General features: G+C 45.8%; 1 protein-coding gene across 1 annotated transcript in view; it reads right to left on the reverse strand.

Moving 5' to 3' along the window:
* MDGA2 (MAM domain containing glycosylphosphatidylinositol anchor 2) overlaps window positions 1-26,752 on the reverse strand; it is a 207,185-nt gene that overhangs the window by 136,430 nt on the left and 44,003 nt on the right. Inside the window, exon 2 of the mRNA XM_066321469.1 lies at window positions 10,318-10,457. Coding sequence (XP_066177566.1) covers window positions 10,318-10,457 — 140 coding nt within the window. The remainder of the gene's footprint in view (window positions 1-10,317; window positions 10,458-26,752) is intronic.

A 26,752-nucleotide genomic window follows, 5' to 3' on the forward strand; every position in this document is an offset into this window, starting at 1 on the left:
TGGCACAGGGAAAAGCGGACAGCCACTAACTCGTGACTGCCTGAGGGACAGGACACAGGGAATGGCTTCCCTCTGCCAGAGGTCAGGGATGGATGGGGTATTGGGAATAAGGAATTCCTGGCTGGGCTGCGCTGGAATTCCCAGAGCAGCTATGGCTGCCCCTGGATCCCTGGCAGTGCCCAAGGCCAGGCTGCACATTGGGGTTGGAGCAGCCTGGGACAGTGGGAGGTGTCCCTGCCATGGCAGGGGTGGCACTGGATAGGATTTAAGGTTCTTCCAACCCAAACCATTGCGGGATTCCACGACAGCTGAAGGCTCTTCCCAACTACACCATCCATATCCGACCCATATCATCCCAAAATTCCATAGCACTCTAAGGATTTTCCCAACAACACTGTTCCAACCCAACCCATTCCATGATTCCACAGCACTTGAAGGCTATTCCAAACGACACCATTCCAACCTGAACCATTCATGGGATGTTGGGAACCCAACCCAAACCATTCCAAGACTCCATAACACTTAAAGGCTATTCCAAACTACACCATTCCAACCTGAACCATCCCAAGATTCCATAACACTTAGAGGCTATTCCCAACTACACCATTCCAACCTGAACCATCCCAAGATTCCATAGTACCTAAAGGTTTTTTCCAACTACACCATTCCGACTCACAACATTCATGGAATGATATTGTCGGCAACCCAACCTGAACCATTCCAAGATTCCACAGCAGTTGAAGGCTCTTCCCAACACCATTCCAACACAAAACATTCCAAGATTCCATAGCAGTTGAAGGCTCTTCCCAACTACAATATTCCATGATTCCTCAACAGCTGAAGGCTTTTCCCAGCACCATCATACCGGCCCAAACCATTCCAACGTTCCATAGCACTTAAAGGCCCTTTCCAGAGACACTATTCCAGAATTCCGTAACAGTTGAAGGCTTTTCCCAACACCACCATTCCAACCCAAAGCTCTCCAATTCCACACATGGGAATGTCTCGGGGATTTCCCAAACTTGCAGGATTATTTCTCTTCCATTGTAATTCCACTTTCTTTGGCTCTGGTGCAAATTCCCCGGATTTTGCCAGCGCTTTCTCCTTAATGATGTATTTACCTAATTAGCATAATTGTCTGCAATTATGTAATTAGCGTTCATATGTGTAATCATTGGAACATGTAATTAGCCCTAATTACGCCATTAAAGCCTGCAAGTCAGAAATATCTTTATCATTTTGATTGACAGACATATGGGAAGGGAGGGGGAAAGAAATAAAAAAAACAAACCCCACTCGTTATTTTTATCTCCTTGGATCACGAAATCCGCAGGAGGATCCAGGATTGAGCCCGGAATGGAGCTTGAATTATTTTAAAAATTGATATTATTGATCAGAATGATAGCGAGGTTATTCCGTTGGAAGAGGAGAAAAACAGCTCGAAAAAAAGGAAAATTCACCAAGATTTTTCTGGAAAAAGAAATTGAGAATTATCTTGAAATATGTAATTTTGAATTCCAATATTCACTTGATCTAAGGAAGAAAATTAATACAGAAAAGGAGAAAACAGAGCAGCAGCAAGATTTTTCTGTAAAGAAATTCAGAATTTTCTGGAAATACTTATTTTTTCATGTCTAATACTCTAATGTGAAATTTGAGGAAAAGAGTCCCCAAACGCAGTAAAATTTTTGGGGAAAAAGAAATTAGGAATTATCAAAAATAGGGAGAAAAATTCAGGAAAGAGGCACCAAATGCAGCAAGATTTTTCTGGAAAAAGAAATTAGGAATTATCTGAAAAATATTTTATTTTTAGTTTTAATATTCACTGATTTCAGGACAAAAAATAATACAGAAAAAGAGAAAACAGAGAGCAGCAGTGAAATTTTTCTGTAAAAAAAAAGGGGAATTATTTGGAAATATTAAAATTTTCATATCTAATATTCTAATATGAAAATGAGGAAAGAGTCCTCAAGCACAGCAAGATTTTTGTGGAAAAAAATTAAGGAAAGAGTCCCTAAATGCAGCAAGATTTTTCTGGAAAAAAAAAATTAGGAATTATCTGGAAATATCTAATTTTTAATTCTAATATTCCCTGGATTTTAGGAAGAAAAATAATATAGAAAATAAGAATAAAATTCCCCAGAAATTGTTGTAGGGAGATGCTTTCACATCCTAAAACAGGATTTTAAAATTCCTTGGATTTTTAGCCCCTCTGAGAAAACTAGATTTATCTGAATAGTCAATATTTTGTTTTGTTTCAACGTCTGTGCTGTAGGACTGGTAGAACAGCACCAGAACAAATACCTGACATGAAATAATTTAATTGGGACAGCAAAAACTGGGAATTTTAAAAATTGTTTTTAAATATTATCCTTTTACTTTTAAATGTTACTTTTAATTATTACTTTTAAATATTACCTTTCAATATTTCTTTTAAATATTATTTTTAAATATTGACCCTGATTAAATATTTGAATTTATTTCAAGTTCAACTTCTGCTTTTCAGGTTCAGGGTTCTTGGGCTTTTTTAGAAGTTTATTTTTAAAAGCAAAAAAAAAAAAAAATTAAAATAAATTAAAAATCAAGTGTCTGAGCTGCCAAAAAAATTTTTGGAGGAGAGGAGGGGAAGCTTTAAAAAGTAAAATTCGGGAATAAATCTTAGTTGGGAAGATAAATATTCCCTGTAGAAAGATTTTCCAGCCTGATAAACCCCATTGGAGCATCCAAGGGTTCAGGTGAGAGGCAGCAAAATCCACCTGGAGCTTCCCCAGATCATTCCCAGCTGCCAGAGGAGGGAGAAGAGCTCAATCCATGAAATCCATGGAAATGTCAGCATGGAAATGAAAATATCCCAGAAGGATCCCGAGGGGTTGTTATCCCATCCCAGTAGGAACATCCCAATCTGTTCCAGTTTTCCCCATTGGACACTTCAGCTGGGCGAGGTTTTGGGAGAGGATTTTCTTCCCTTAAAATTGAAAAGCAACAAACTCCAGAGCTTTAGGAGTTCATGGGATCACAGAATCCTGGAATGGGTTGGGTTGAGAGGGATTTTAAGGATCATCCCATTCCACCCCTGCCATGGCAGGGACACCTCCCACTGTCCCAGGCTGCTCCAAGCCCCAGTGTCCAACCTGGCCTGGGACACTGCCAGGGATCCGGGGGCAGCCACAGCAAATCTGGGAATTTCAGCCCGGCCAGGAATTCCTGCCCAAAATCCAACCTAAATCTCCCCTTTTCCAGCTAAAAGCCATTCCCTGTGTCCTGTCCCTCCATCTCTTGTGCCTAGTCCCTCTCCAGCTCTCCTGGAGCCCCTTCAGGCCATGGCAGGGGCTCTGAGCTCTCCCTGGAGCCTTCTCCTCTCCAGGTGAACATTCCCAGCTCTCCCAGCCTGGCTTGAGAGGGGCTCCAGCCCTGGAGCAGCTCCGTGGATTCCTCTGGATCACTCCAGCAGCTGCACATCCCAGAGCTGGAGGCACCTCTGCCAGGTGGGATTTCATGGACAAGATTCCTTCCACAGCAACGGAAACAATTCCCAGTGATCCTGCAGGAAAAGCCTCCCAAGCGTTTCCTTGGGGAGATCTTATTCCAAAGCCACCAGCACCTCTCCATCAGCCCCGGCTGATCTGCATCAGCTGCTGGTTTCCCTGGTTACCAAATTATCCAAGTACTCATCAAATCCAGCCAGACCTCCCAGCTCTAGCCTTTATTCCAGAACCACCCCCAGCCCTGTTCTGGGAGACCGGAGTGTTCCTCGCCCATGGAAAAACAGCTCCTGGTGCTTTATCCCGGAGCCTTTCCTGGGCCCATCAGAAGCGGAAATAAAAGCTGACAGCACAAAGGGGAAAACAAAACACAGCAGAGCTTTGGGAGGGGAGAAAACAGATGGGAAATATTCAGAGGACAAGTGTCAACATTCCAGGAAAACTGGGAATTTTTTCCTGTTTTCCTTAAAATGAGAGTCCTGCTGTGTGGGTGCTGGGAATTTTCTGTCGGTGATTTCCAGCAGGTTTAAGGTGCCTAAATGTCAAAATGAAACTGCTCTGGTGCTACTCCCCAACATGGATGTCATTCCCAGCTCCACGAGATTCCCTCCAGGCTCATCCCAATGATTGCTGAGGCTGTAACAAGACCAGGCTCGATATTCCCAGCTGAGGGAGTGAAATTGAAACCCAAACTTCCTTTCCCTGATGCTGCTTTTTCCTGGATTGAACCTCTTTGGACTCAACCTCTTTTTATCCGGATCTGACCTCTTGCCCTCAGCACTTCCAAGCCTTTTGTCAGGAACCTGCAAACACATTCCTTGTGGCAGCAGCCACCTGGAACCAGGAAAACTGGCAGAAACTGCTCTGATTATTCAGGATAAACCTTTTTTTTTTTTTTTTTTCAAAGGCGTTTAATTCCTTTTATCAGCTTGCAAGCCATTGGAATCATGGAATGGTTTGGCATGGAAGGGACATAAAAAGGAACATAAAAAAATTGTCCAGGATTAGAGCTCAGAGGCAGCAGTGGCTCATTCCCAAAGATCCTGGTGCAGATCCAGGAGTCCCTTAACTCCGTGCTGGGGATGCTGCGATTGCTGTCCCGGATTTTTTTGGCGCATTTCCAATTCCTCCCTCCCTCCCGGCAGGCAGGGCAGGGCAGGCTCAGAGCCCTGCAGAGCTCTGCAGAGCTGTGAACTCAGGTGCTGCACTCGGGGGAGAAAACATCAAATAAACTCCTCTGAGCAGCACCAGCGTCATGTAAAGCTTAATCACAGATTTCTTTTCATGCCGGAGCAGGGTGGAAACATCTTCCCTTCACTAAACGGGAGCTTTATCCAGTCAAACATTTAGGAAAGAGGATTTTTCGTTGGTTTTGTTTTTTTTTTTTCTTTCCCAGCATAAAATCCAGGCTAATTTAGTCATGAGTCAGGCTGGGTTTTGTCAGGTGCTCAGTGAACATTTGTAAAAGTCTTCCCGTGAACTGAGGAGTGTCAGATGGAATCAGCGTCAATTTTCCTAACAAGGCTCCAATTACTGCTCCGAGGAGCTGCGGAGTGGGGTGGGGAAACAGCTGCTCCCGTGCGAGGGTCTCCCACTCCCTTCCCTCGGCTGCATCAGCGCTTGATAAGGATTCTTATCAATTAAAATCAAGAACGTGGCACACACTTTGCCTCAAAGGGGCCTTTTGTGTCTCGCTCACAGCTGATCAAAGAGAAGGGAATGTGGGGCTTTTGTCCTGGGTTTTTTGGGAATGCTGCTTTTTCTTCTTTTTTTTTAATGGATGGATGCCAGAGGATGGGAATTTTTCTTTTCCAGACATTAATAAAGAGAAGGCAGGGTCCTGTTTTGGAGTGTCGGAGGAGGCTTCACTAATCACAGGGAGTAATTAGGGGGATGCATTTGAAATAATTAAATTTTTTAACATGCCAGTTGCCTGGGTCTGCTCATGGGAAGAGCTCGATGCTTTCCAAGGAGTTTCTGAGTGACAGAAAAATGGGGAATGGCTTTAAACTGACAGGGAATACATTTAGCTGGGATATAGGGAAGGGATTCCTAGCTGGGAGGGTGGGAAGGGGCTGGGATGGAATTCCCAGAGGAGCTGTGACTGCCCCTGGATCCCTGGAAGCGTCCAAGGCCAGGTTGGAGCAACTTGGGATAGTGAGAGGTGTCCCTATCCACAGCACGGGATAGCACTGGATGGACTTCAAGTTTCTTCCCATCCAAACCATTCCATGATTCCATGAATTCCATATAAATATATACATATGTGTGTGTGTGTGTGAATTCTACTTATATATACATATATACATATGAGCCTCAAGACCCCTTAAGCCCACCCATTCCCTGCTCTGGGTCATTTGGGTCATCCCCTTTGGTCACCCCAGTTCCCAGCAGGCTGGATGAGTTTTTCTAACCCCACACCTCCCCTGGAGCAGCATTTCCCTGGCTCCGCTCCAGGCTCACAATCCCGGGATCTCCTAGCAGCTCCAAGGGGAGCGGCTCCTGCTGCCTCAGTGCCACCAGCACAGCACCCAGCTCCTACGAGTGGGAGGAAAACACATCCAAACAGAGGCAGAGAGAAATTCCAGGGCTCCTCAAAGCACATCCTCCCCTGCTTTGCTTCCTGGGAAATCCGCAGATCCGCCACACTCTTCACACCCCACCGGCACCGAGAGCACTCCTGGATTTTTCTGGGAGAAAGGGATGTGCGCCCCTGACGCTGCCTGGGAAAAGGGGTGACAGAAGGATGTGAGGAGGAGGTGGGATCTCGTTAAGATGTGCTGCAACCTCAAAAATAGGGGAAAAAAAATCCCAGAGCGTGCGGCATCCAGATGGTTGGAATGACACGTGGCACCAGCAGCTGCTCCTTCCAGAGCCTCGGGAATGACAAGAGTGGAGAGGCAGCATTTGGAAGAGAAGGGCCATGATGGGAGGGCCAGAGGTCGCCCTGCTGCACAGGGAGAGGTTGGGGAGGACTGGGACCCTGTCTCCTCCCAACTCTGCACGTTTTGCTGCTTGGAATGTGCCATTCCCACCGGGATAATGCCATCTAAGGTGGGGCAGTGGTTGGAGGTAAACCATTGGGAAAATCACAGCCAGAGGAAAGCTGACCTCAAGGAAGGGGAGGTGGGACTGACAAACAAGGTCTTTATGAACTCCTGGAATCACTGAGATTGGAAAAGCCACCCAAGACCAAGTCCAACCATTCCCAGCATTCCCAAGGCCACCACTGATCCATGTCCCCAGGTACCCCATCCACATGGATTTTAAGTTCTTTCAGGGCTGGGGACTCCATCACTGCCCCAGGGCAACCTTTTCCATTAAATTTTTCGTTATCTCCAATGTAAACCCCTCCTGGGACAACTTGAGGCCATTTCCTGTTGTTACTTGGGAAAAAAAAAAAAAAAAAAAAAAAAAAAAGGCTGGATATGCCCTCCTGTCAGGAATTCCCCATTCACACCCTTCAGTGGAAAACCAGGAATAAAAAATTCCAGCAAATCCCTGCTCATCAGGTGCTTCCTCCTCTGCTCGCCATGATCCAAACATCATTCCTCACTTTGGAAAGTCAGTTTTTGTTTCCAACCTGTCAGCACAGGTGAGAATTCCCAAGGAAAATCAGGAAGAAACACATTCCTCAAGCCTGGGCAGGAGATTGTCACCAGTGGGGATAAAATGTCACCTCTTGGCTACTCAGTCCAGGAAATCCCTCATTTGTGTCTAGGGATAAGTGGCCTTTGGATATCCTGGCACATCCCTTTGGAGCTGGAGAGCAGGGCCAGTCCAGCCCCTGGATCCTGGATAAAATGTAGGAAAAGGACAGGTCCCTGGGGTGATCCTGCTCCAATCTTTGCAAGATTTTACCCAAAACTCAAACCAATCTCTCCTGAAAGCCACAATTTATGGAAAAAAATATTTTACTTATAAATATTTTAAATAGAAATATAATTTATAAACATAAATTTTTTTAAAAAATTAGAAAATAAATACAGATTTATTTTCTTTATAAATTCACCTCATTTGAGTGGGGATAAAGCATTTTAAAAATTCCAACCAGGAAAATAATTTCTATGGCAACTAACGGTGTGTTCCAAAGCTGAATGTGAAAAGGCGAGAAATAGGGAATAAAAAATAATAATCTCAAGGAACGTCCCAAAATCGCTCCATAGATAACAAGCAGGCACTCAAGGATGTGTTGGGGTCATATTTAATTAGGGGTGAGGTGAATTTTCGGGATTAACAGAGCAATTATTTGTAATCATCCTTCTTTCTAATAATTCCCACATCCTTGTATTATTCCTCCCAAAAACCTCCTTGGTGTTGAGAAGACTCTGTGAAAATTTATGGGAGAAATTCCCCAAAATTTTCAGCAACTGGAAAGCGCAACCACTGCTCTGAACACAAGAATTTCCCTGCCTGGAAACAATCCCAGGGAAAATTTTAGGGCAAGTGGTGGGAAAGGCAGCAAGGAGAGCAGAAAAAAAGGGGAATACTTGATAAATCTAAAGACTTCTGTTCAAAGGGAGGGGCCCCCCCCCCAGAGTGGAGTCATGGCAAGGATGACTTGGAGCAGATCAGAGACATTCTTGAGCCATCAGATCCCAAAGAACAGCATCCATTGATCCCAAAGTCAAAACAACAAATGTTGGAAAGACAAAAAAAGGGATAAACGTGTTCTTTGGTAAAGCAGGAAGGAGGAGAGACAGGAGGGAAGGGGGTAAAAATGGATTTTTTCTCATTCATTTATTTCTCCTCCCAGACCCATCATGGGCAGCCTCAAATCCTACAGATGAGAAATCCCTGGGAATGTTCTAGGCTTTGAGTGGAAAACATCCCTGCCCATAGCAGGAGTTGGCACCAGTTGATTTTTAATCTCCTTTCCAACCCAAACCATTCCATGATTTTGTGATTTTACAAATTCCCAGTCCAGGGTTGTTTAATTCTTCCAGTCTTTAAACCAAAAGGAGTTTCTGCGCCAAGAATAATTGGAAAGTTTGAGAAACGTGGAAGTGTGAAAGCATCCTTGGAATGCACAATTCCATTTTTTACAACCTCATTCCCCAGCATCTGAGCAAACTGGAAACAAAATCTGATCAGCTGGAAAACAATTTCCATGCATTTTGTAACCCAAATCTGAGAGCATCCTGTGGAAAAATCAGGAAAAAACGAGAATACTGGAAACACCAGCACAGAATAAACTTCCACTACTTTAGTTTTAAATCTTTTCCTTAAACTGGGAACAATCATGGAATAAACAGTAGAGAAAAAGCAAACCCCTCCTTCCTGGAGGAGCTCACACTGAAAGTCTCCCAGAGAATTCTCTGCTCCCAGTTCTTGCCTGTCCCTTGAAATTCCAAGAACAAAGGATTCAATTCATCACCTTGGAAAGAAAATCCCTGGTGATTATTAAAAATTGCTAATTAAAAATAACTGATTGACGAGATGTCCTGACCCAAGGGGGTCACACCAGGGAGGTGTAGCACGAGTTGCCAACACTCTTGAGCCTGATAAAATCCAGATTAGACCTAGAGAAAGCTGATTTATTCCCAGTTAATTCCGGTTTATCCTGATGCAGCACTGGGAGTTCCGTGACTTTGCAGATCCAGGTGAACAGGGAGACTTTCCCAAGCTCTTGGGTGTCGCTGCTCCAGCTGTTCCCTCTTCCAGAATTCACTGGACTCACACTGGGAAAATACTGGAGGCTTGAGGATGATTTGGTGATCCCTGAGCTGTGCCCAAAATCAGGAATGGTTGGGAATTTCCTCTGCTCCAGGTTCTCATGTTGATTTCTTTTTTTATGGAAAATTTTATCAGGATTCTTTGAGAAAAGTGGGAATGAGGTAGTGATTTTGGATTGGGAATGTAGGCAAGTTTGAGAGCACTTTGGGATTCATTTCAGCTGGAATGGGAAGGAGGACTTGGGAAATGGAGATTTGTGGAGCTGGGAATGGGGATCATTCCAAAATCCCAGATAAGAGGACAGCTTTAGGTGTTTTTATCCAACAATTGTCATCCTTATAATTGTTTCCCTTCTCATTTACCAACCTCCATGGAAATCAACCACACCAGGATTTTAAAGCACGACATTATTGATATTAACACCAGATTTTCAAAAAAACCTCATCAACATTCCTGCCGTTGATGTTCCTCTGGAACACCCAATATCCACCCGACAGCTGAGGGAAACACTTCCAATGGGATCCACTTTTTTCCAATGGGATCCACATCTTTTCCAACAGGATCCAACTTTTGGAATCCAATGGGATTCCATCTTTTTTCCAATGGGATCCACACCTGGATCCCGTTGGATCTTGCCCACTGCTTGCAAGCTCTGAGACAAAGGTGAACCCAACTCGTGGAGGGTCTGAGGGGCACAAAGTGTGGGTGGCACAGGTGTGGTGGGCAGGTGTGAAGGTTCTGGCTTCTTTTCTTTTCCTTGCCACGGTTGGGATTAATACAGGGGAAATGTGGGGTTTGAGTTCGAACTTGGATGTTTATATTTCTTATCTATTTACCGACTAACAAGCCATGAGCTCCAATTAGCAAGTCAGAGAAACAAGGTAAAATGGAGAGCTTCTAATTCTTTCCAAAGTGATTTAAGTGATAATTACACAACAACAAGGTGACACCTGTATTATTTATATTTTTGACACAACAATGACCAAGGCCTGCAATGGGGACCTTTTTCACCCAGTTACAGAAAACCACCCAAATCCATGGAGAAGAAGGCAAAGATGGACTTAGACAACGCCTCACGTGCTCCACCCTAACTGACGTATTACCATATACTGAAAACCCAAATTGTCAGTTTGCAGAATTCCAACAGGCAGGGACTCACCTGTGGCCGGGGGTGGCCAGTGACCAGGCAGGTGAGCTCCAGGGTCTCTCCCTCACGGATGGTGTAGACCCTCTCGGAGTAGCGCTCCTCCTCAATGTTACAGGCCAGGCCCGAGTGCACGATCCGCACCGTGGGTGGTGCTGAAAGGCCAGAAGAGAAACGGGATCAGAATGGATCACGGAATTATGGGATGTTCCAAGTTGAAAGAATCCCACTTTGATCAAGTCCAGCTCTTAAGGAAATCAAATGATCTTGGCATTCTCAGCTCCATGATCCAACCAACCAAGCCCATCCCAGACCCCTCCACCCCTGGGGCTGGGCCGGCACTAGGGGGCTGCAAGGCCAGCAGAGAAACGGGATGAGAATTACATGGATTATGGGATAATTGGACGTTCTGAGTTGGAAAAAATCCACAAGGATCAAGTCAAACAATGTGACCCTGGCATTCTCAGCTCCATGATCCAACCAACTGATCCCACCCCAAACAATCCCACTTCTGCAGCTGGCCCTGAGCTTTGGGGGGCTGCAAGGCCAGCACAGAAATGGGATCAGAACCACACGGATAACAGGATTACAGGATGTTCTGAGTTGGAAAATCCACAAGGATCAAGTCCAGCTCTTAACTGAATTGAACCCACTTTGGGAGTTTTCAGCTCCATGATCCATGCCCATCCCAGGCCACCCCATCCCTAGAACCAGCACTGAGTATCTCCCACACAGAGATACTCCTTGTTTACTCAGCACCACAAGAGATGTCCATGGTTTTTATTAATCCCTGGAAATCCCCTAAATGAAACCTTCAGCACCCCCTGCCTGCATTCCAATTTTTTTGTTTCCATTTCCAAAATGAACTTGGCATTATTGTTTTTATTCTATATCTTTCTAAATGCATTATCACACTCGTTATGCAAATGAAAAGACTTAATTAAAGCAGGAAAATTAAGCAGGAGGAACAGTGGCACTGATGCTGCTGCCTGCTTTCCAAATCCTGTTGCTGTCAGTGGGATCAGGATTTGGAGCAGGAGTTAAGTGCAGGCAGAACCTTACTTTAATTTCCTTGTTGGTACAACCTGTAGTACAGGAATTACTCAGCTTTACACATTGTAAGTGTAAAGAAACCATGATATTCCTGTTATTACACCTGCATAAATCCCAGCTCCGCTTCCACAGGTCTCCTAGCACACTCCTAGCTCCACAATTTTGCTTCTGAACCATGAAATTCACAACTATGACAATTTCCAGGGACTAGATCGATAGGAGAAGGAAACTGATTTGCAGACCCAAATAAAATCACAGAAACTGAAGAGCACAAAGGATAAAAAAGGAATTTTGTGGGATTTAAACACCGGGAATTCCATCCTTTCTGTTCATCCATGTGATGCCCAGCCTCATTCCCTGTGGAAGAGCCTCAAGCTGCTTTGCCAGGTCTCCGTGATGCACATCCCGCCAACTTTGGTCCTCTGATCCTTCTGCAATTTCTCTTCTAAGATACACAAGGAATTCCCAGGATTCAGGGCTCTGGCATCCCTTCAGACCCCCCCTCATCACGGCATTCCTGGTCCACCCCACACACAGCTCCCCGTGGACAATAGCCCATTGTTGGATCCTGATCCCAAGGCCTGGGATTGATCCAAACCTGCCAAGAATTCCCATTCCTGAGTCTGGCTCTCCACAGCCTGGGGAAAATGAGGCTGGAGCCAAGGAGGCAGAGGAGGAGCAGGGAATGGATGTTTCCTCCATAGAAACATGGAATGGTTTGGGTTGGAAGGACCTTAAATCCCATCTCATTCCAACCCAGCACATTCTACTCTTCCAGGTTGCTCCAAGCCCCATCCAAACCTGGCCTTGGACACTTCTGGAGATCCAGGGGCAGCCACAGCTTCTCTGGGAATTCCATTCCAGAGTCTCCACACCCTCCCAGCCAGGAATTCCTTCCCAATCTCTCATCCAACCCCACACTCAGTTTGAAGCCATCATTCCAGCAAAGCCTCCAGCAAGCTTTGCCCTTCCAGCCACCACATCCCAAGTTCTAAAGCCCCAAGAACTTTCCCTCTCCACTTTCCCAGAAGGTTTAACAAAGACCAACACCTCCCCTGCTCCAGGCAGTTTTATGAGCCAGAAGTTCTCCCAGTCCAAAACAAAATTTTGCTTGGAACAACCTGGAATAGTGGAAGGTGCTCCACCCCATGGCAGGGGTGAAACTGGGTTTGAGATCCATTCCAATCCAAACCCTTCTGGGATTCCATGATTTCCTTGTCCCAGAGATGCAGGTGGCTCTTCCCATGAAACTCCTGGAAGGACAGGAATGTCCTTGTTTAGGAATCAGGGGCACATGTCACACTCTGACCTGGAAAGAGTCCCTGAATTCCTGATCATGATTATTTTTCTACGTAGAACAGCAGCACTAACACTCAGTGTGCTGATTTTTCCCTGGAATTCCTGGGAATGCTGATCCCCCCTCCACACTCCTCAGGAATTCATCATCCCAAGGAAGTGAAATGTGCTCTTTGTTCTGCCCTTTCCAGGGCTCTGAGTCACCACTGGGATTTCCATCATCTCCCACACCACAAATTCCAAAATACAGGAATGCTGCAGCAGAGCCAGGGAGCAGAAAGGTAAAGGAGGGTTCAGCACGGCTCATCAAACTTGGGATCAAATTAGAGCAGTCAGTAACATTATTCCAACATCCTTTTAAATCCATATTCCATTAATATTCCATTCTTATTCACGTTGTATTCATCTAACTCCAAATCACAGCTGAAGTGTCTTTCATTTCAGTGGCTGTGCCACTCTCCTGAATCCATTAAATTTGGGAAGGAACAGGAAAGGAAAAAACACTCCCCTGGGTATTATTATCCCCAAAGAAAACACTGCTTTGAGAGGAGATCAAACCAATCAAGGGAAATAACAAATATTCCCCTTCCTTTAAGTGAAAAATCTCATGGTTCAGGAGACATCCCATAATTATGAAATGTCACCTCCCTCTTTCCTGCAAGGAATATTCATTCCAGCTCCTTCTGAAAGCTGCCTCCAGGGATTTCATCCATTAGAATAATACCAACTTAGCATTGATTTTGTTTGTGACATTTGAGGAGGATTTGGCTGGTGATTACACATGGAAAACGCCGCTTGGATCCTTCCCAGAAAGGCACAACCTTGAGCAAGGAAAGGTTGTCCAAGGAAAAGGTAAAACAACAAATCCGAGCACAACCCCTTTGTCCTGCTCTAAGAGTTGTGTGACCACACAAGATTCCCTCTTTCCATGAAAAACTGGAAGTTTCTCCTTTCCGTGTCTCCTTCTTGGCCATTCTTTTCCACCAGTTCCAAGTTTAGATGGGAAATTGGGAAGGAATTCCTGGCTGGGACAGTGAGGAGGGCCTGCTATGGATTTCCTAGAAAAGCTGAAATCCAAAGTCCTGATCGCAAGGAATTCCAATGGAATTTGGATGTTTTCTCAGCCTGGAGAGTCCTCAGTGGGCTCACACTGGGAAAATACAGGAGGCTTGAGGATGATTTGGTGATCCCTGAACTGTGCCCACAGATCGGGAATTTCTTCCGCTCCAGGTTCTCATGTTGATCTTTTTTGTGGAAAACACTATCAGGATCCTTTGGGAAAAGTGGGAATGAGGTGGTGGTTTTAGACTGGGAATGTAGGCAAGTTTGAGAGCACTTCGGGATTCATTTCAGCTCGAATGGGAAGAGGAGTTGGGAGATGGAGATTTGTGGAGCTGGGAATGGGGATCATTCTGTGGAATGGAGGGACAGGACACAGGGAATGTGTCAGAGGGCAGGGATGGATGGGAGATTGGGAAGGAAATCCTGGCTGAGAGGGTGGGGAGACCCTGGAATAGAATTCCCAGAGAAGCTGTGGCTGCCCCTGGATCCCTGGCAGTGTCCAAGGGCAGGTTGGAGCAACCTGGGATAGTGGAAGGTGTGGATTCCAGGGGTGGAACTGGATGGGCTTCACGGGTCCTTCCATCCCAAAACATTCCAGGATTCAATTCCAGGATTCCTTGGCACAGCTCTTTCCTGGTTAAAAGTTTCCTCTACACAGAGATTTGGTCAAATCCTTGTTGGAAAACAGGGAATTAAACTCTGACCAACATCAGAACTCAGATCCCAGAATGAATTCCCTTAACCTGACTGGTTTCAAAATCTTCCTGATTCGTGGAATGTGTAGGATTCCTTAAAACCAAACTAAAATGAGATTTTTTTTGGGGGAAAAATAGGAGATCCATGATAGATCTGCTAAAAAATGAAAGATGGATTTGCCAGGAATCAAATCATTCTCCCCTCCTGCAGCCATGAGCTTTCCCCTGATCCATATTCTGCATCAGGAGCTTTTCCATGGAAAATTAATTAGCAGAAGTGAAGCCCCCAGTGCAGTTCTGCAGCAGAATAGGAAAAAATAACGGGGTTTTCTGAGGAATGAGGAGATTTAAAGTCATTCCAGGTACTTACTACCCTCCGAATTCACTCTTCCCATATTATCCCAGCTCTTAATTCTCCTAAACTGCTAATGGAATGACCAGGAATCTCCGAGGTATTGCCGTGGGAATGCACTACCATCATCAATGCAGAATTTGGAGCATTTTACTGCAGCTAATTTGGGATTTGGGGCTATTTTTCCAGCTGGAGGTGAGGCTCTGTCCACAAATAAGTGGATTATTGAAACAGCTCTTTTTTATTTCTTCTCTAAGCGGGTTTTTCTTTGGGGAAAGTCAAATGTTACACAAGTAACTTCTATTAAACAAATATTCTCTTTGTGGAGAAATCCTTCATTTTGGGTCCAAACTGAGCCAAATTCCAGGTGCCTAAGAGAGGAAACTTGCAGGTGTGATGCTGACCTGATATCAAACCACTTCTGCCATTCCTGGATCAGTCTGGAACAATAATTCCTAATTTTTTTCCCTGCTTTCATCTGATGCCCACAGGAATATTTATCGCTCCCTGTTGCCTCAAGTTTGCCTGCTTTTCACTGTTTGCATTTTGTTCTCACGCAGCTTCAAAGAGACTATGTATATTATTCCAAACTTCCCCACCAAACAGGACAAAATCACCTTTGATCCCCTTTGGGGCTGATTTTCCCACCTTGCTCCATCTTCCTGCCTATCCTGGTGTTTGTGGAGCTCCATGATTGATGGCTCTGCCATCCCAAGGCTCCCAGATAATCAAATCCCGCTGCTGCTTCCCAACACCTCTGACGCCAAATTAGGCCTGACCTAATTTTGACACTGCAAAGCTGGATATATCAAGTTCAGACTGTCCTAATGCTGTTTTTCCAGGAATAGATAGATTTATGGCTCTTTTCCCACCCTTCACAACTCCTCACGCTGGTGGTTGTGGTTCCTGCTGCTGGGCAAGTGATAAAAACTGCTGGAGTTCAGAGAGGGGTCAGGAAAAGGCCAGGAGAGCTCCTCAGACATGGATTTGGGCTGAGAATATAAAATCATGGAATGGTCCTGGAAGGAAATTTGAAGATTCGCCCCATCCCACCCCATTCCATGGGCAGGGACACTTCCCACTGGCCCAGGCTGCTCCAAGCCCCAGTGTCCAACCTGGCCTTTGGCACTGCCAGGGATCCAGGGACAGTCACAGCTGCTCTGGAAATTCCAGCCCAGCCCCTCATCACCATCATAGCCAGGAATTCCTTCCCAATATCCCATCCATCCCTGCCCTCTGACAGTGGGAAGCCATGCTCTGTGTCCTCCAGGTCTTGTCCCCAGTCCCTCTCCAGCTCCTTTGGAAGAACTGAATTCCTTTGGGAATTAAGTTGGGATACTAGATACTGGGGTCCTCCATGCCTGGCAAGTCCAGAGTCTCCCGCTCCAACTGGGGCTGTCTCATCCTCAGTTCTCTGCAGGAGAACAAATACAGACTTTCCTCTGCAAAATCTCATTTAATGGGAAGGAAATACTTCCTAAAAAAACACAGGAATTTGGTTTCTAGTTTGCTGTAATGCTTCAACACCTCCCGACTGAACTTCTAATCAGCTTAATTTGTCCTAATAATTTGTCCTGCAGCCCAAAGCAACCCTGCTGACATTCCAGTCTCCTTGTATCCTGGAATTGTCCAGGTTGGAAAAAAATCCTGAGCCCATCAAATCTAGCCATTTCTAGCACTACCAAGGCCACCACTGCCCCATGTCCCCAAAGTGTCACATCCACAGGGATTTAAATCCCTCCAGGAGCTGGGACTCCACCCCTGCTCTGGGCAGCTGTGCCAGGGCTGGACAACTCTTTCCATGAAGAAATTCCTGCAAATATCCAAATTAAACCTCCCCTGGCACAGCTTGAGGTCATTTCCTCTATCACTTGTTCCTTAGAAGAAGTCGCCAATCCCCACTGGGATGAAATCCTGTTTTAGGGAGTTGTGGGAGCAAATGAAACATCAGGAACCCCTTTTCCTGCTCCACACTCATTCCCTGTGGGAATGATGTCTCTTTTTCCTTCAGCTGAGCCCCGGACACGTCCCTGTGAGGCCAATTCCTGCCATTTCCACAGGAGCAAAGGTCTCCCAAAGATCCGCCGCCGCTGGGTCACACCCGTGTGTCCCTGCCCAGGAAAACAATTAGGGATAATTCCCTCTGTGCTCCTGCAGGAATTTATTCCCTGATTTACCTCCTGCTCTTTCTTTCCCCTCATCCAGAGTTCAGCTGCTTCAGCTCCAGGAGAGGAGCTGCTCTTCTCCATGACTGGATTTATGGATTTTGGCTGCCACGTTTTTCTCCCAAAAGAAATCCAAGGATAACATGGGTGTCCTCACTTCCACCATGTGTGGGACACTCTGGGCAAATAACCTTGGAATTAAAAATTGAAATGCCTGGAGCATCAGCACTGAGAAAATATCCCTCTGGTCTGGGAATTCCAGAGGAATTTTAGGGGTTTCATGCTGTTTTTAAGCTGGATTTTAGTTTCAAGTGAGAATAAAGTCACTGAGAGATGCTGCCTTGTAATTCTTATTTCTGCTTGAAAGCCTGAAAGTGAGATTTTTTTTCACCCTTTTGTTCTTAAATGACAACCTGGAAAATTGGTGTTTCTGAATTTCCCATCCCCTTATTCCGGCACTTCTAGAGAACGACGCTTGATTCATTCACAACATTCCAGGTTGATCTATCCCTAACAAAAAGGGCATTTTCCATTTTTTCCCCCACTGGTTCAGTGGGAATTGCAGAGATGAGCACAGAGGGAACCCTTCCCACTCTCCACTCCCTCCCTGAAGTGCTCCTGGAGCCACTTGCATCCCACAGACTGCCAGCAGTGGGATCAAGGAATCTGCTAAAATAAGGAATCGTCAACAGGGGAGGCCTTAATTGAAGCAACACTTTGTTGTTCCTGGCATCACAAAACAGACGACAGTGCCAGACCCTTTTCAGCACCATCACAGGCTGGCAGCAGACACATCTCACTTATTCAGGAGCACACAAAAAAAATGTGGAATTTCCCCCCACTGGAAAAGACACAGAGAGGGATGAAAACCAAGCACATTAAAAGTCACCTTGTCAAAATGACTCCTGAATTCTAAATTATTTACACAGGTCAGTAAATTTTTTTTAAGAAATGTATTTTTAACTCATTAATTTTTTTAAATTTTGATTTAATTTTTAACTAGTTTATTTTTTTTTTTTCTCCTTAGGAGGAGGTGCTGGTAGAGCAGGTCCTGACAGGCAGCAGTGAGGACATGGATTTCTCCTGAAGGGAAAAGCACATATATGCAATAAGGACGAGAGGAAACGCTCTCAAGATGTACCAGAGGAGATTGAGATGGTACATTGGGAAGGAATTCCTGGCGGGGAGGGTGAGGAGGGGCTGGGATGGAATTCCCAGAGAAGCTGCCCTTTGGGTCCCTGGAAATTACTTAGGCTAGGTTGGACGGGGCTTGGAACAGCCTGGGACAGCAGAAACTTGGAAAGTTCTCTGGGATTATCCTCTAAATCTGTTTCCCCACTTAGCATGAGTTCAAACAGATATTCATGGAATTATGGAAGCATTACGGTTGGAAAAGTTCATCCAACCGTTCCCCAGCAATGCCAAGGCCATCACTGCCCTGTGTCCCCAAGTGCCATATCCACAGGGATTTAAATCCTTCAGGCATTGGGACTCCAACCTGTCAACTCCACCAAATTTAGGGAAGAAATTTTCCCAAATATCCAGTCTAACCTCACCTGAGGTTAGAAAAGAGCTCCAAGGTCTCCCCTCAGCCTCCTTTTCTCCAGGCTCAGAACCTTTCCCAGCTCTCTCAGGAATTCCCAGCTCCCTCTCATGTTTCATCCTCAGCAGTCCAGGAAAAGCCCTAAAAACACAATTTCTGAGGATGTCAGAAGTGCTGCAGGTGCTACAAAACCCCAACGCAAATTCCAGCAGCAGAGAATTCCATCATCCTGAGAAAAACCTGTCCTTGTTTGGCTTGGGAACAAAAATTCCACTGGCTATGGAATGTATCTCAGCTCAGTTCACTGCCAGAAAAAAAAAGCACAGTTTAATATTAAAGAGGAAATTTAAAATACAGAACCTTCCACGAATGCAAACGAAGGAGGAAACGCCACTTTGGAATGTTAAGTGAGAAAATAAATAGCTTTTTAAACAATTTACAGTTTTTTTGGAAGCTAGCACAGATCTGTCCTGACAAAAAAAAAAAAAAAAAAAAAAAAAAAAAAAAAAACAACAAGAACAAATCTCTTTTCAGGGAATAAAATGATTTCTTGAATTAAAGCCGTGCTTCCCATGCTTCAGTGTCTCTCACACCTCGTCCTCACATCTTCGTTGTCAAACCCCAGGAGGAGAAGGAGCAGCTGAATGAACTGGAATGTGTTCCCTTTTAAAAGCTGGGAATTTAGTATGTGGATTTTATGTTTTCCAGGCTCCACCAAAATTGATTTATGGGAATGGATCTTTTGGAATCATGAAACGGTTTAGGTGGGAATGGAGCTTAAAGCTCATCCCATTCCACATGCAGGGACACTTCCTGTTATCCCAGGGTGCTCCAAGCCTCTCCAGCCTGGCCTTCGACACTTCCAGGGATCCAGGGGCAACCACAGCTTCTCTGGGAATTCCATTCCACCGTTTTACCCCCCTCCCAGCCAGGAATTCCATCCCAAAATCCCATCTAACCTTTCCTTCCACCTCTCCAACTGCTTCAGCTCCAAATGCGCTTCCTCAGGGCAACCACAAAGAGCTTTAAGTGGCACATTTGGCAGTTAAAATGTCAATCTAAGATATTCCAGCCACTAGAAAATCTGACTTGCCTTAAAAACTCCCATTTCCTTTAGGTCCTGGCGTTAGGAAAAGAATTGAGGGCTCTGTCAGCCCTAAACTTTTTCCTCCTGTGAAGAAATTCTGGAGCACCGAGCTTGGAATGCTTAGCTTTTTTTTCATTCCACATTTGCACAGCACAAATCATCCTATTCCCAAATTTTGGCCAACTCAGGGGAGATAAGCAGAGGTTTTCCTTCATTTTTAGCAAATCTCAGGCTGTGCTGGGCCAGGAGAGATCTGCCGAGGAGCTGAGGGGACAGAGTTCCTGAGGGATCCTCGTTGCTTCCATGATTTCTGCGCCAGCTTCCCACACAACCAACAGCGGATTGTTGGCTGGAAGAACTCCACCAGGAATTATGGAGAGGTTCAGCCCAGTTTCCAGGGAGATGCTGCGGATGATCCAAACTCTCCTGGCACTGGGAATTCAGGACATCCCTCAGTCAATCCCCTTTCCCAGCTCTTTGATGGATTTCAGCTCCCAAGAAAATATTTCTCCTGGAAGCACCGTTAGGACACTCCTTTGTGTCCAACCATTGGAAATAGAAACAATTCCATGAGATTTGTGGAGCTGAGGAATGATGGAGGCTCCTCCATCATTGTAGAATATCAATAGTAATTAGGAATCGGATTGACACAGAGTCCAGCAGAGGCAGAAATCACCTCCCTATGGATCTGATTCCTTGGGAATCCAAACTAACAGATCAGCCTTGATGGGAACAACTCCAGAGGGGAGTTGCTCCTCAGCATTCCATGATTTATTTGGACAGGCATCAATGAGCAATCAACAAATCAATAAAAATTAATGAGGAAGATTAAAAAACACCCACCTGGGCACTCAGACACTGCCAGGTCAGGTGTGGTTGTTTATAGGATTTTCCAGCCCTTTTCCAAAGGCTGAAGAAAGCTCCAATCCCATTAACCGACGGTAATTAGTCATTAACTTCCATTAGGGAGTCGCTCCTTCCATGCTAAATTTATGGCATTGGGAAAAGGATCTCAGTTCTACCAGCCAAAATTCATCACCCAACCCTGCACAACCTCCAAGCTTGGCAGCAGAAAATTCCATGTCTGATCCCTGCCCACCAGCAGTGGCTTCCCAAGGGTTGGGATTGGTGGAGAGGAGCTGCCAGCTCCTCATGGATATGCTCATGGATGCAAGGGAAACATCATCCACAGTATCTCAGCTTATCCAGGGAAAATCTCTGCTCTGCTAGGATCACCACAAGCTAGGCACATTCATAAAGCATCAGGGCCAAGATTTGGGAATACGAAGAGGGAGATAAGGTCGGGGGGGAGATTATTCCTTCCATCTTTCTATATTAGGATTAAAACCCTCTGGTGTGGTGAACATGTGGATTCGCTGGATGAAGTTTTCTAATCCTCAGATTCCAACAAGGAACTCCGCATCCTCCATTCCCAATGGAGAACTCCACATCCTCCATTCCTGACAAGGAGTTTCACATCCTCCATTCCCAACAGTAATTCCACATCCTCCATTCCCAACAAGGAACTCCATATCCTCCACTCCCAACAAGGAACTCTACATCTTTGGTTTCCATTAAGGAATTCCTCAATTCCTAACAAGGCAGTGGATGAAGGCACAAAAGAGAATTCTCTTTCCTGTCTGGCTGCCTTTGGATCTCCCAGCAGCTCAGCTTTTCTCCAGGGCTTCTGTCATTTGATCATTTCAGATCCCAAACTTCCCTTGTCCTTCCATGTGGGAAAAAATCCATTCAAGAATAGCAGGGAAAAAGAAAAAGGCAGAAGGAAGAAAAAACCAAAAAAACATTGTTCTAAAATTTTCCTTTTCATAATAAAATCACAGAACCATTAAAGCAGGAAAAGACCAGAAGAGTCCATCAGTGGTCCAGACCACCACTGTGGTCACTACCCATCCATGTTCTCCACTGTCACATCTGCAGGTTTTTTGAACACTTCCAGGGATGGGGAATCCAAACCTCACTGGGAGCTGTGCCAGGGTTTGACCACCCCTTCCATGAAGGAATTTTCCCAAAGCCCACCCTGAGCCTCCCCTGGCCCAGCCTGAGGCTATTCCCTCTCCTCCTGTCCCTGTTCCCTGGGAGCAGAGTCCGACCCCCCGGCTGTCCCCTCCTGTCAGGGACTTGTGCAGAGCCACAAGGTCCCCCCTGAGCCTCCTTTTCTCCAGACTCAGCCCCTTTCCCAGCTCCCTCAGGAATTCTACAGACCCTTCCCAGCTCCCTCAGCCTCTCCTGGGACTCCAGCCGCATTCTCAGCTCTGTTCCCTCCTAAAAACATGGTGATTGACCTGCAGATTTGTCAGATTTGTTTTAAATCAGCTTTGGGAATGATCTGAAAAGGTTTTTTCATTTTTTAATTGGAATTGAAAGCACTTGCAGCAGATGAGTAATGAGGAAGTGGCATCAGCCTTGCCTGGAATTTTCAGTGAGGAACAGGGATGCAGCAAGTCCCCTCAGAGGACACTAGAATTACATTCCAGCCCTTTCCAGATCTCCATCCTGAATTAGATTCCAGCCCTTTCCAGATCTCCATCCTGAATTAGATTCCAGAACTTTCCAGATCTCCATCCTGAATTAGATTCCAGAACTTTACAGATCTCCATTCATACCACTCATTTTTCCACCAAAATATAAAATAAATCCCTTTGTACTTTCCTATCAGCACAGGTATCACCATCAGGAAATAATCTGCATTTCCACGTAGCGCAGATTCTGATGGCACTCAGGGTATTCCCAATCCCATTTCCCTCTTTAAATCCACTCCAAAATGTTTTTCCATGTGAACAAGGCCATGATTTGATGAGTTTAATGGGGTTTTTTTGCATTTTCCCCCAGACAAAGCAACAAATTCCTGGTACAGATCCAACTTCAAGACCCAGGCAAGGGGAGAACTTCACACAGGAAAGATGAAGCCACAGAGGATGAAATGTTTAAGGCTGAGCTTTGGGACAGGATCCACAGCTGGAGGGATCCAGCAGCATCCAAGAACTTTTATTCCAAGGAGCCGCCAATCCTTCTACTGACCCAAAGAAAATACTTGAGGAAAACCAGATAAAAACGGGAAGGCTGGAAAGAAGGAGCCTTCAAAATGTAGAGATTATGGCTTTAAACACATTCCTAATTAATGGATCATAAGCTGTCCTTAATACATCCCTCAGCACAGCAAACTCTGTCAGATTCCATGGACTCCTGGAATTGGAAATTAATTGGAAGGGCTAAAGATAGCACCAAAGAATGAAAAATACTCACAGATGCTTTCAAATGTCCTTAATCAAAATAATGATTGCATAAATCCTTCATGCAAGCTCAGAAAAAAAATAAAATATTGCTACCTAATATCCTCCTCATTATCTGGGCTCCAAAGTGTTTGATAGTTTTAAATTAGAGCCGATTTCAGAAGTGCCTGTTAAATATTAAAAACAAGATCCGAAAGGTTTAACATCTCTACACATCCATGGGAGAATCCATCCACTCCAAGCGGGATGTGGGCGAAAAATCAAGGCTTAAGCTCTTGCTCAAAGCTTTGATCAAACCATATTAAACTGCAGGCAAAAAACTCAGACATCAAAGGCAGCTTTAACTCCCCTCTGTGCCAGTGGTGGCACTTGGGGACATCCCAGGACCCCCCAGCTTGGGCCAAGGTTGGACATTGGGGCTTGAAGCAGTCTGGGGTAGTGGGAGTGTCCCTGCCTGTTGGACCCCTGGGCACTGAGAATTCCAGCCTTTCTGTGCTGACAGGCACTGACCCCCAAGCAAACACTGCATTGACCTGAGGCCGTGGAAAAGGCTCCAAAACTGAGTGACAGCACTGGGATTGTGGGTGTGGAGTTTGGACAGAAGTGTGTGATATCACAGGGGGAAAACTTAGAGTTTAAGGGGTTAGAATATAGAAATATATATGTTGCCAGATGGGCACGAAGAACCACACTCACACTGACAGGTTGTGCGAGCAAAAAAGAAGGATGTTTATTTGGGATTAGGTTTTAAATAGTTTTTGGAGTTTGATCAGTGACTGGGCCATGAGGTTGACACCTCTTTCACCCCACCGGTCAACCTAGAAGTCCATCAATTTGTCTTTCCCCCAGGAAGGAATGCACAGTTTACAAAACATCACTTTTTGTTTATGTTACAATGTATGAGAACTCCAGTACAAAAATGTAGAAGATCAGAAGGATGAAAAATCAGGGTGACATAAATATAAAGCAAGACGGAGGATTCAGGGCAGAGGCTGAGTCCTTCTTTTTCACCTTCTCCTCCATGGGTCTGGGTGGGATTTTGTAATTGGGTAGAAAAATCTGCATTGCGGGCCACGGGTGGTTGGTTATCATGATAAAAGTAAAAATAATTTAGGTGTCATCTCATTATTGGATAATTTATGCTTAAAAGACCTTGTACAGAGAAAGAGATAGGGGCCATTTTTCACTTTGTTAGCTGGAACTCACAGCTTGTGAGACTGTAACATAGATAAGAATTAATAAACATCTGAGTCCAAACACAAAACAAAATCTCTCAAACATTTAATCTTGGCTCTAACAGAAGAAAAGAAGGTAAAAAACCAACACCTGCCCATGGAAGGGGAGTGGCACTGGATGGGATTTAAGGTCCCTTCCCACCCAAACCAAACTCTGGGATTCTCCAAAGGAAATCGATCCCAGGGACCCCAGGCTTGCAGCAGCCATGGGCTGGGTTGCTCCTCGCATGGGAGAAGTCACTCAGAGGATAAACAGCACCATGGCAGGGTTTATTCCAGGTTTTATTTCCTCTGGAGCAGAATTCCATTAATTCCCCTGAGGATGAATGGGCCAGGATGGCTTACGGATGCAAAATGTGGGAATAGGATGCATTGAAAACAGAATTATGGAATGGTTTGGATTGGAAGGGACCTGAAATCCCACCTAGTGTCACCCCTGCAATGGCAGGGACACCTCCCACTGTCCCAGGCTGCTCCAAGCCCAAAGTCCAACCTGGCCTTGAGCACTGCCAGGGATCCAGGGGCAGCCACAGCTGCTCTGGGCACTCTGTGTCAGGGCCTGCCCACACTCCCAGAAATTCTTGGGAAGTTCAGAGGATGAAGCCACTCCCACCCATGGTGTTGTTGGAATTGGCTCTGCAACTACAGAGTGTCCATGAGTTCAACCTGAGCCAGTCAAAGTCTTCTCTGTGCTGGCCAGGAGAATGGACGTGACAGAGTGACACCTCCAGGAATTCCTTGGACACCTCCAGGGATGGGCACTCCAAACCTCCCTGGACACTTCCAAGGCCTCAGCACCCCTTTCATGGGGAAATTCCTGCTGCTGTCCACCCTGAGCCTCCCCTGGCCCAGCCTGAGGCCGTTCCCTCTCCTCCTGTTCACTGGGAGCAGAGCCCGACCCCCCCGGCTGTCCCCTCCTGTCAGGGACTTGTGCAGAGCCACAAGGTCCCCCCTGACCCTCCTTTTCTCCTGTCACATTTGACAGCCAGGGTTTGTTCCTCCCCGCATCCATCCTTCAAAAGGAATGCTCTTTCTATGGATTTTCACCGGAGGCTTCTTTTCCTGGGTTTTGGATGTTTGAGGACAGCACTGATTTTCCAGACAAGGCTGAACAAGTTTGGATGATGAAGAAATGTGATCCCAACCTGGTTTTGCCTGGATTTCTTCCCAGAAGGAAAAGCTGCCCGGCATTTACAATAGAGATGCTGATCGGGAAGCTCTCAGAGAAGAGATCCATGAAGGACAAAGCTGAGTCAGGGAAGATTAGGTTGGCTTTCAGGGAAAGTTTCTGCTATTCCAGAGAGTGCTGGGCACTGCCCAGGCTCCCCAGGGAATGGACACAGCCCCGAGGCTGCCAGAGCTCCAGGAGCCTTTGGACAGTGCTGCCAGGGATGCCCAGGGTGGGATTGTTGGGGGGTCTGGGCAGGGACAGGGGTTGGGATGATCCCTGTGGGTCAGTTCCGGCTCAGGACATTCTGGATTCCATGATTCTATTTTTGAAGCGATGAGGGAATGCAGGAATGATATCCCAGGACAGGAGATTTGCCCATCCCTGCTGCTGGCAAGGACAGGTGCCCACATTCCATAGGCATCCATCCACACATCCAGGACAGGATCTTCCCAAAGGATGTTCCACCCTCTGCTCACCCACAAATCTCCCCATGCCTCCTTAGGGAGAAGGATTTGGGACAACACCCAGCAGAGAGGTAAAAGATTCCTTCAGAGCTCCCAGTGGGACCAAAGCTTTCCAGAAGAACCCTGATCTCCATGGCTTTCCTGGGAGGCTGAGGGTTATTTTCCACCATCACAGTATGTTCAGGGCTGGATCCTGCTTTTCTGGGAATGTGCCTCGTGATTCCAGTCACAGCCAGACCCAGATTTCCATGGCATGGTTCAGTTCCCATGGAATGTCCAAACATAGTGTCAAACCTCCAGCCTGGGATGTTCTCCCACTCCTGATGTTCCTGTGCCTCAATGTATTGAGGCCAGAGAATCATGGAATCATGTAAGCTGGAAAATCCCCTGAGACCACAGAGCCCAACCATTCCCCAGCACTGCCAAGGCCACCACTGTCCCACATCCCCAAGGGCCACATCCATGGATTTCAAACCTCTCCAGGAATGGGAAATCCAATGGAAACCCAACAGAAACCAAATTCCATGTACAATACACAAGACCCAAGCCTAGAGCCCTTAAGGATCAGAATCATAAATGCCAGGAGCTGGTAAAGAAAATCCTTGGAATGCTCAGATCCAGTGTGTCCATGTCTATTACTGCCAGCAGAAACCCAGACTCCCTCTTTCCTTCCAAAAAACTGAACCAGGCATTCTTTCATCCCTCACCCTGCTTGGGGAGCCTGCTTTCCAGCAATTCCATCCCACATTCATCCAGCTCCAAACTTTCCTGCTTCCCAAGAGAATTTCACTCACTGGAACTGTCACCAAGTGTTAGATATTGAATATTTCTCTTCCATCTTAACAAGGGAAGAGATGTTCCTGATCCAGTTGTCCTGGAACCTCTTCTGTTCTGTTTTTCTCTTGTCCAGAGCAGCTGTGGCTGCCCCTGGATCCCTGGAAGTGTCCAAGGCCCGGTTGGATAGGATTTGGAGAAACCTGGGATACTGAGAGGTGTCCCCACCCATGGCACTGGATGGGATTTAAGGTCCCTTCCCAACCCAAACCATTCTGGAATTGTCTTCCAGGTCAGATACC

Source organism: Sylvia atricapilla, chromosome 6 (assembly GCF_009819655.1).
Source record: "Sylvia atricapilla isolate bSylAtr1 chromosome 6, bSylAtr1.pri, whole genome shotgun sequence".
Lineage (NCBI taxonomy): Eukaryota > Metazoa > Chordata > Aves > Passeriformes > Sylviidae > Sylvia > Sylvia atricapilla.